Raw genomic sequence first — 10,715 nt, 5'->3', positions numbered from 1 at the left:
GAGGGGGCGTGAGCATGCGCGCGCGCACGCACACACACACACACACACACACACACACACACACACACACACACACGGAGACAACTGTCAGCCCCACCCGGAGAGAACAGCAACGCTGGGAGAAAACACACGTCAGGGAGATGTGCCGATTCCTTTTGTCCCCTCCCACTGATGAGTCCCCACCCGTCCCCACCCGTCCCCACTTCCTCCCCGGCCCCGCCCCCGCCCAAAGAGCCCTTACCATCGACGTCATACACCTGGAAGAGGAATTTGAGTTTGTCCATGGGGTTGCCATGGATGAGCAGGGTCAGCGCCTCGCGAAGCTCCTGGAGGGTGATGGTGCCGCTTCCATCAGAGTCAAACAGGGTGAAGAATCGCTCGGCAAAGAAGGACTGTGGATGGAGAGGGGCGAAGACCGGCACAAGTGTGCCCCCAGGGCCTGGGCTTTGAACCTTTTAACTGTGTTTGTGCGTGTGTGTGCGCGCACACACACACCTGTACCGCGATTCAGTCAAGACCCAGGTGAACGCGGGGTGTGATGGGCCCACGAGGCCACATGAATGGGCCACGCCTATGGCCCATCTGGCCTGCCGAGAGCCAGTTTGGGTGGAAGAACTGCTCAGATTCCTGCAGCGAGGGTGGCCTTGTGTCTGGTCCTCAGGCTCCCCTCTGGCCGCGGGGCCTGGTAATTCGTATAGGCTCTCTCTCCCTACAGGCCATCCCCCCACTGGCCTTGCATTCCAGGCCTCTGGTGGCCCCTTACTCAATATGCGAAAAGGGTCAGACACTGGGTCCCCCTGCAGGCTCCTCCCAGGTCCTGACTCATCCTCCTTGGGGTGACCCCGGGGGATAAGTGAACCTAAGAAGGACTTATAGAGTATATGCCACTTGAATACCCAGATCTTTTCCTTTACTTGTTTAGGTTGCCTGCAGCCTAAAATTAAGACTTGATCTTAAGTGCCAGTTCACTCACTTCATTCATTCATTCATTCACCTATCCATTCATTGAACAATCATGTCCTCCATAGCTGCTGCTTCCCGGGCTGGTGTTAGGCACTGGGAACACAGAAATTAAGACAGGCTGGGTCAGAGTCCCAGATATGCCGTGCCCCCTCGAGGCAGGGAGAGGAGCCTGCTGGGCTCTAGTGTCTGACCTGTAGACCCATGAGTTCACCAGCAAGAAGTCCACTGTGGGCAGTCAACCCCGCCTTGGCTTTACTCTCCCCCTGGATTCCTTGAGTAACGCCTTTATCACTCTCTACCATCCTGGATGGCCTTTGTCTTAAGATACTTTACAGCCTCCTGTTACGATGATAATGTATTGCCGGGCAGAAGGTCTTTTTTTCCTTCCCCATATTTACTGTGAAAGGAGGAGGAGCATTTAGAGTTCTTAGCAGTATCCATGGTCCAGCATTTGTCCCTCTGGGGGTCCCTCTGATCCAAACAGGGGCATTCAAACAGTTGTTGGCTCACCCTTATCAAGGACACAGGCCACCACCAGATGCCAGCCCAGAGGACAGTTGGGGAGAGGTTGGCACTTGCAGGCTCACTCCTCCCATCTCTCTGCTGATGTCCCCACTGTTTGTCAGGCATTCAGGCTATTATGGGGATGGGCAGAGGACCCATGAAACTGAGAGAGGACTGGCAAGGGTGTGGCTGTGCAAACGGGGCTTTAATGGGGACCGGCCATGGGAAGGCTCATATCGTGAGAGGAGATTTAAGTCTCAGCATCCACTCTGCCATGAGGCTAGTAGAAATTGCGAGGTCGATAGTATTTCCTAAGATTTGACTGGGTACTGACTTTCAATTTCACATGTTCTTTTGAAGACCCCCAGGAGGCCATGGCTATCAAGAGGGATGGAAGGGCCCCAGTCAGAGACATGAACATCTTTCAACCTTAGAAGTGGGGCCTCAAGTCTGGAGGAACCCTGGGGAGCAAGCTTTCCCTCCTTGTGAGATACTGTGTCCTGAGAACCAGTTGCTCTTCCTCTGTAAAATATAAATGCAGGGTCCCTATTCTGGAGTGGACACTTGCCTCTTTCACATTCAGGGCTTTTTTGAAGTCCTGCAGATCGATCTCCCCGTCTTCTCCTGCAATGGTCTCAAACTGGTGGGTCACCCACTGAAGCCACTTGGCATCCTCCTTGCTACTCGTGGTGCTGGGAGACAAAGGAGACGGGTTTATGGGTTTGAGGTGGCCAAGGGCTCGTGAGACCTCACGGTGGTCCCAGGCCCTCTGCCTTCCTCTAACTAGGGCCTCAGACTGCCCGTGGGGTTGAATCAGTTTCGGCCATGGAGGGGAGCCTCCCCACAGCTCCTTCTTTACGTCTCTAAGTCCCTGCCTCTTCCTCCCATCTAGCATCTGCTGGCCCAGGCTTCTGTCTTGTTAGGTTCTGGAATGACAGGGCCTTAGTGAGATGGACCTCAGACTGTGGGCATAAGGTCAGGGAAAGGCACGCTGTGGGAGTGCTGGTAATGTGATGATGAAGACTTGCCCCCCTCACATTTACACAACTCTTTACTGTTTTCCAGATACTTCCTACCCACTACTTCATTTGTTCCTCTGACAGTCTGCTGGGCTGTGACACTTTACAGGAAGGAAATAGGCTCAGAGAAGTTGAGTAATTTAGAGAAATTTATTCAGCAGGTTAGACATTGAGAGAGAGACAAAGCTCAAATCCAAGCCCAGTATTTTTTCCATTGTGCCCCGCAGCCTCCACCCTCTGCTGGAACCCTTCTAGTACCAGCCACGCCAGGACTCAGACCTTGGGTCTGGGCGCTCCAGGTCCAGCAAGTGTTTTGCAATGTCCCAAGCGTATCAGCCATCTAAAACCCTCACAGAGGAGCTGGGTCTACAGCGATCTGAACAGACGTTGGTGGTGAAATGAGTACACTACTTTCTGCGGCGTCAGGACCGAGCAAATCAAAATGGAGGCAGTGAGTGAGGATTTTTTGCATCCCGTTACTATAAATTATCCTCTGAGAGAATGGCTTTGTCTATATCCCATGAGTTTAATATAACCTTAAATGATTTTGCTACAGTCAATCCACATTATTTGGAGATTCTGTATTTGTGAGTTCACCTAGTAGCTAAAATTTACTTGTAACCCTAAAATCAATGATGGCAGCATTTTCGTGGTCATCGTGGACGTGAGGAAAGCAGCAAGAAATTTGAGTCGCTTGATGCACACCTCCACAGCTGAGGCTGAACCTTGCTTCCGCTTTCATGCTGTGAACAACTGTCCTTTTCGTGAGCTATTTAGTGCTGTGTGTTTCTCATTTTTGTGCTTTTTATTGGTGATTTTGCTCTTTAAAATGCCCCCCAAGAGTAATGCTGAAGTGCTGTCTAGTGTTGTGCCTTACGGAGAAAATGCATGTGTTAGATCAGCTTTGTTCAGACATGAATTATAGTGCTACTGATGGTGAGATCCATGTTAATGAATCAACAATATAACGAATTAATGTTAGATTTTTAAAGGGGTCTTTTAAACAGATACATACATAAAACAAAATTATGTATTGATCATTTGATGAAAAATTTGTGCCCAGGGGTTGGTAGGAACCAAACCCTGTATTTTCCCTAGGAGCAGTGGTTCAGAATTCACTAACTCGATGTTTGCAGTGACTTTTTTTTTTTTTTTTTGAGGAAGATTAGCCCTGAACTAACATCTGCTGCCAGTCCTCCACTTTTTGCTGAGGAAGACTGGCCCTGAGCTAACATCCGTGCCCATCTTCCTCCACTTTATATGTGGGATGCCTGCCACAGCATGGCTTGACAAGCAGTGCCATGTCTGCACCCGCGATCCGAACCAACGAACCCCGGGCAGTCAAATCAAAACGTGTGAACTTAAACGCTGTGCCACTGGGCCAGCCACTGCAGTGACTTTATAAGACATAACTACCATGAATACTGAGAATCCACCATATTTATAAAGACTAAAAATAAATGAGCTAACTTTAGAAAAAGAATAAAATAAACACATACACAAAAGAAGGATAGACTATTAAATATAAAATCTGAAATTGAGGAACTAGAAAACCAAAAAAGTCAAAAGGATAAATTTATTTTGATTATGGCAATGGGTTTACAGTTGTATACATATGTTGAAACTCATGAAATTGTTCATTTTAAATATGCTATTTATTGTACTTCAATTATGACTGAATATAGTGAAAAAGCATGTTAGTTCTTTGAATAAACTAAGTGGAAAAGTATGAGTAAATAAAAAAGTGAAAATAAAAAACAACATTAGTATTGGGAAAGGCAATAGAATTCCAGAAAAAGGAGGAGTTAGAGAAATATAACAGTATCATGTGCAAATGTTTGTTAACTTAGAGAAACGAATTTCAGGAAGAAGGGACAACCTGAACAGACCAACACTCATTTAATAAATTAGAAAGGCAGTTAAATGTCAACCATTTAAAATGTCAGGCCCAGATTGTTTTTTTAGTGAGTTCTATCTAATTTTCAAGGAATGATAAGTCCAATGTCTCAAATTGTAGAAAATGATGGTAAGATTAGCAATTTATTTTGCAAAGCTAACATTACCCACTCCCAATGAAGATAACATACAAAAAAAGAAAATGCTAGACAAATTTAATTCATAGAGCTGCAAAACTCCAACTAAAACATAACCAAGTTCAATCCAGAAGTTTGCGTTAAAACTATTAATCCATCTTTATCAGGAAGAACCATTCCAGTAACATAAGGATGATTCACTATTAAGAAATCTATCAATATAAGTCATGATATCAAAAATTTAAAGGAAAAATAGTTTCATTATGTCAAAAAACATTGAAAGAAGCATCTGCTACAGTTCAACATTCATTTCTAATTAAAACTATAAGAAAATTGAAGGAAATTACCTAAACATGACATAGATGTTTACAAATTAATGGTTTTCTCTCTCTTGTTCATTTGTAATGCTTATTTACTTTCCTTGGTTTATGGCATTAACTCCAATCTCTAAATATTAGCTGATAGTGATGATCAATTTCTGGATTCAAGGTAAACAGACCAAAATCAATGATCTATATCCATCTATATTTATGTAGATATCCATCTATATTTATGTAGATATAAAAATTGCCCTGGTGGTTCACCGGCCCAGGCCTGGCCCTCCAGCCTCCCTGCCCAGCTGTGAGTCTGACCCTGGGGTCCGGGGGTCTTCACTCCCTTCTTGGCCCTCTCTGCCCCTACTTGCTTCTTCTCCTCCTTCTCCAGCACTCCAGCATGGATAACAGGGGGAGTTGGAGCTTTCCTGGGATGCTCGAGCACATGGGAAATGCCTGAGTGCTCTGTACATGCATTCCATGGACCACCCACAATTGAATCATTTCAGGGTTGTGGAGGCAGATGTTTAGAATCGGAGGCTCTGAGGTCTGGGGCCTGGAAGTGTGGGGTTGTTTTTTTGTTTTTGTTTTTTGAGGAAGATCGGCCCTGAGCTAACATCCATGCCCATCTTCCTCTACTTTATATGTGGGATGCTTGCCACAGCATGGCTTGATAAGCGGTGTATAGGTCTGCACCTGGGATCCAAACTGGAGAACCCCAGGCCGCCGAAGTGGAGCACACGAGCTTAACCACTGCGCCACCGGCCTGGCCCCTGAAAGTGTGAATTTTTAACAAGTACACCCAGAGTCACTGGTTTAACTTGAATGAAAAGAAACTCTCAAACGGTGCTCCTATTTTTTTCTAAAGTGACTCTTGCTTGCTGTGTGACCCTGTGCAAATAATCTGACTTCTCTGTTTCTCTCTGTTTAACCTCTTCATAGATATGCGTTTTCTGCTATATGTGTGTAGTATGTACATATGTGTGTATCAATATATGCATATGTGTATATACATATGTATATTACATATGTTTAATGTACACATGTGTGTATACATACATTATATATACTTTAATGTATGTGTGTAGATATGTAATGTATACATTAGCTATGCCTTTGAGTGGGTGTGTATATGTAACATATAGATTAGATACGCTTTCTTGTATGTGTGTGTACTTATGCTTCCATTTCCTCATCTTGTGCCAGTGCACAGAACATCTGTCTAGCACACAGTAAGGCGGGGGCTCAGTACATCTTTCTCCTCTTTTTCGTTATTATTAGCTCACTTCACATTCAAAGTCAGCAAGTCTGGTTTGGGGTTCCATTTCCCAGAGGGAACACAGAGAGACGTCCTTCCAGGGACCCCAAAGCGGCTTGGGCAGAGCCAAGCCTAAACCCCAGGCCCCAGCCTCCTCCAGTTCTCTGTGCAGAACCTCAACCAGGCCCTTGCCCCCCTTCCTCTCCTGGTGAACCCCGGGAGCTTCTGGCGGAGGGGAGCACTCCAGGCAGCCCCAGTCAGAAGCCAGCCCAAAGCCCCCAGGGCCCACCTTATTCTCGGGGAAAGCAGAGCTGGGGAATTCAGAAGGCTGCACCTGGAAATGACAGGGGCCGTGGCAATTTCCAAGTCTGGGCCCCACTAGGACAGTGCCCCTCTGTACCTCCACGGCAGAGCATCAGGCCTCCTAGTGTGCCAGGCATTTTCTTCTTCCGTATATTGTCCCCTAGTCCACTGGCCCTTGATCTTGGGGCAGCCCAAAGGGGTAGGTAGTGTTATTACCATTATTATTATCCCTGCTGTGCCGCTACAGAAACAGGCCACAGCTTGTAAAGGTGGGAGGGAGCCTCCAGTACCAGACTTCTCATCCCCAGTGGGTCTCAACATCAGCCAGGGATGAGTCCGGAGCTTCCTAGGTGATTCCACACCAGCCCCAGAGAACCATTGCTCCAGGCCCGTCCCTCCACCACCCCCCAAAAAGTCATCTTAAACCTTCATTGATGGGCAGCTCACTACCTCTGCAGCAGCTAAGCCTGGCTTGACCCTCCCCTGGGACCCTTCCCACTCCCTCTGACTTCCAGCCACCCTTCAGCAGTTTCAACACAGCCCTCCACGGCCCAGCAGCGCAGCCTCCTCAAGAATAGTGGTTCCAGACTGTGAGGCATGTAGGAAGCAAGGGCAGCTTGCTAAAATGCAGATTGACTCGCCCACTTTGGGCTGGGGCTCAGGAATCTGCACCTCTAACCGACACCCTGGCTGTTTGTGACCCACCTGGCTGGTCGAGGCTCACACCTGGAGAAACACTGTCCTGAGGGTTCAACAGCCCCCACATACTTCACCCCTCAGGACCCACAGGACCTCTCAGGACCCACAGGAAGGCATTCCACACAGCAGAGAGATCTCTGGAAGACGGGCTGCATGCAACTGCCAACCCCGGGAAGGTGGGGACAGGTGTCTTGTGCTCACCTCCCACTTCTCAGGCCTGTGGGAATTAGGGGTGAGGGCACGGGGGGAGGCAGCGCCAATGTCGTTGACAAAGAGCGGGAGATCTTCAAATTTCAGAGCTTGAGGGGAACAATGTGCTCACCAGAGGCCAGAATTGTCCCCAGGAGACCAGGATTTTAGGTCCAGCCTTGTTTTGTACCAACTGAATAACTGGCCCCACTGGACTGGCTTTTCCTCATCTGTAAAATGTGATAAGCATCCCTCCAACAAAAGGCTGCCTTGGGGCCAAATGAAACGCTATTGGCAAAGGACAACTGCAAAGCCCTCTACAAATGTCAGGCGTTGCCATTAGACCGACTTGGCCAATCCCTTATTTTACAGATGGGAAAACCGGCCCAGAGAGGGCTGGTGACTTGCCCAAGATGGCACAGCTTGCTATTAACTGGGCAAGAGCTGAGCTCAGTTCTCCCCTGACTTCCACCCCAGGCAGACATAGTCACTCTTTGTAGATCCCCCAAAGGCAAAGAACCCCTGCCTTTCCCTGGTCCCTGGTATGAAAGCTAGACAAATGAGCCACTCACCCTCTGCAGCTTTCAGAGTCTGGCTGGGCTGGATCTCCTGGAACACTCATCCTTTCTCCTGTCTTCTAGACCACAGGTCCCAGAAAGGCTGCCGTCGGTATAACAGCCTGCATTTGAAGCCCACAATTCACATCTCCCCAACTCCTCCTCTTCCTGACTCTCCTGAAGAACCACTCACATGCACAGCCCCTTTGTGATCCACATACTGGCTGGTGGCCAGCTTGGTCCAGAGAGATTCCAACCGGGAGGTCTCGTGCAGGCACAGGGAAAGTTTCCACCCAGAAGAATGCTGGCTGTCTTCTCTCTGGCCCAGGACCTTGCACTTTCCCTCCCTCAAGGAGACAGGCAGATCTAGAAATGCTCCAGGCAAAACGTCACTGACAACTGGAGGCAGGCCCTGCCAGGTATCTGATGCATCATGTGAGGCTTCATCCATCACAATGCTATCAACTGCCAACAAGAATGTTGCAGCCCTCGCTCTGAGCCGTGCACTGTGCTAAGGACTTTACACATAACACAGCCCTGCCTGCTGAGTGTCTCCCTCATCATCCTCCAGAGGAGGAAAGGGAAGCTCAGAGAAGTGAAGTCACGTGTCCAGGTAGTTCAGCAGGAATGCAACCCATGTTGGGCTGAAGGGGAGCCGAATACTTCACCCCAAAATATGCCACTTTGGCATGTGAATTCTTTTGAGCAGAAGGCAATCGAGATCCAGCAGACTCTTTTACCTCTCCCTTAACTTTTTTTTTCTTTTTTTTTATTGAGTTGCTAGTCTACAACCTTGTGAAATTTCAGTTGTACATTATTGTCTGCCAGTCGTGTTGTAGGTGCACCCCTTCACCCTTTGCGCCCACCCCTCACCCCACCTTTCCCCTCGTAGCCAGTAATCTGTTCTCTCTGTCTACATTTTTAAATTCCTCATATGAGTGGGGTCATACATAGATTGTCCTTCTGTAACTGGCTTATTTCACTTAACGTAATTCCCTCCAGGTCCATCCATGTTATTGCAAATGGAATGATTTTGTTCTGTTTTACAGCTGAGTAGTATTCCATTGTATATATGTACCACATCTTCTTTATCCATGCATCTGTTGATGGGCACTTAGGTTGCTTCCATGTCTTGGCTATTGTAAATAATGCTGCAATAAACATTGGGGTGCATAGGACTTTTGGGATTGCTGACTTCAAGCTCTTTGGATAGATACCCAGTAGTGGGACAGCTGGGTCTTATGGTAGTTCTATTTTTAATTTTTTGAGGAATCTCCATACTGTTTTCCATAGTGGCTGCACCAGTTTGCATTCCCACCAGCAGTGTATGAGGGTTCCTTTTTCTCCACAACCTCTCCAACATTTGTTACTATTAGTTTTAGATATTTTTGTCCATTCTAATGAGTGTAAGGTGATATCTTAGTGTAGTTTTGATTTGCATTTCCCTGATGATAGCCTATTGGCCGTCCGTATATCTTCTTTGGAGAAATGTCTGTTCATGTCTCCAGCCCATTTTTTGATAGGGTTGTTTGATTTTTCGTTGTTGAGTTGTAAGAGTTCTTTATATATTATGGATATTAAGCCTTTGTCAGATATATGACTTGCAAATATTTTTTTCCCAGTTAGTGGGTTGTTTTTTTGTTTCAATCCTGTTTTCACTTGCCTTGAAGAAGCTCTTTAGTCTGATGAAGTCCCATTTGTTTATTCTTTCTATTGTTTCCCTTCTCTGAGCAGACATGGTGTCCGAAAAGATCCTTTTAATACTGATGTCAAAGAGTGTACTGCCTACGTTTTCTTCTAGAAGCCTTATGGTTTCAGGTCTCACCTTTAGGTCTTTGATCCATTTTGAGTTTATTTTGGTGAATGGTGAGAAAGAATGGTCAATTTTCATTCTTTTACGTATGGCTTTCCAGTTTTCCCAGCACCATTTGTTGAAAAGACTTTCTTTTCTCCATTGTATGCCCTCAGCTCCTTTGTCGAAGCTAAGCTGTCCACAGATGTGTGGTTTTATTTCTGTTCAATTCTGTTTTCATTGATCTGTGATCAATTCTGCTTTCAATTCCATTCCATTGGTCTGTGAACCTGTTTTTGTACCAGTACCATGCTATTTCGATTACTGTAGCTTTGTAGTATGTTTTGAAGTCACGGATTGTGATGCCTCCTGTTTTGTTCTTTTTTCTCAGGATTGCTTTAGCAATTCGGGGTCTTTTGTTGACCGAAATGAATTTTAGGATTCTTTGTTCTAATTCTGCAAAGAATGTCATTGGGATTCTGATTGGGATGGCGTTGAATCTGTAGATTGCTTTAGGTAGAACGGACATTTTAACCATGTTTATTCTTCCAATCCATGTACACAGAATGTTTTTCCATCTCCTTATGTCATCATCCAATTCTCTCAGAAAGGCCTTGTAATTTTCATTGTATAGGTCCTTCACTTCCTTAGTTAAATTTAACCCGAACTATTTTATTCCTTTTGTTGTGATTGTGAGTGGTGTTGTGTTCTTGAGTTCTTTTTCTGTTAGCTTATTATTAGAATATACAAATGCTACTGATTTATGCAAATTGATTTTATACCCTGCAACTTTACTGTAGTTGTTGATTACTTCTAACAGTTTTCCAATGGATTCTTTGTGGTTTTCTATCTATAAGATCATGTCATCTGCAAACAGAGAGAGTTTCACTTCTTCCCTCCCTATTTGGATTCCTTTTATTCCTTTTTCTTGCCTGATTGCTCTGGCCAGGACCTCCAGTACTATGTTAAATAAGAGTGGTCATAGAGGGCATCCTTGTCTCGTTCCTGTTTTCAGGGGGATGGCGTTCAGTTTTTGCCCATTGAGTATGATGTTGGCTATGGGTTTGTCGTATATGGCCTTTAT

General features: G+C 46.1%; 1 protein-coding gene across 1 annotated transcript in view; it reads right to left on the bottom strand.

Moving 5' to 3' along the window:
• Window positions 1-8,155, bottom strand: part of LOC124231986 (NADPH oxidase 5-like) — a 36,024-nt gene extending 27,869 nt beyond the window's left edge. The window contains exons 1-3 of the mRNA XM_046648986.1: window positions 7,855-8,155; window positions 2,036-2,159; window positions 242-392 (exon numbers count right to left, since the gene is read on the bottom strand). Coding sequence (XP_046504942.1) covers window positions 242-392; window positions 2,036-2,159; window positions 7,855-7,904 — 325 coding nt within the window. The 5' untranslated portion in view covers window positions 7,905-8,155. The remainder of the gene's footprint in view (window positions 1-241; window positions 393-2,035; window positions 2,160-7,854) is intronic.
• Between the last annotated feature and the right edge of the window lie 2,560 nt (window positions 8,156-10,715).

This window comes from Equus quagga, chromosome 2, assembly GCF_021613505.1.
Source record: "Equus quagga isolate Etosha38 chromosome 2, UCLA_HA_Equagga_1.0, whole genome shotgun sequence".
Classification (NCBI taxonomy): Eukaryota; Metazoa; Chordata; class Mammalia; order Perissodactyla; family Equidae; genus Equus; species Equus quagga.
The sequence above is the reverse complement of the archived record's forward strand: the minus strand, read 5'-3'. Positions and strand labels throughout refer to the sequence as shown.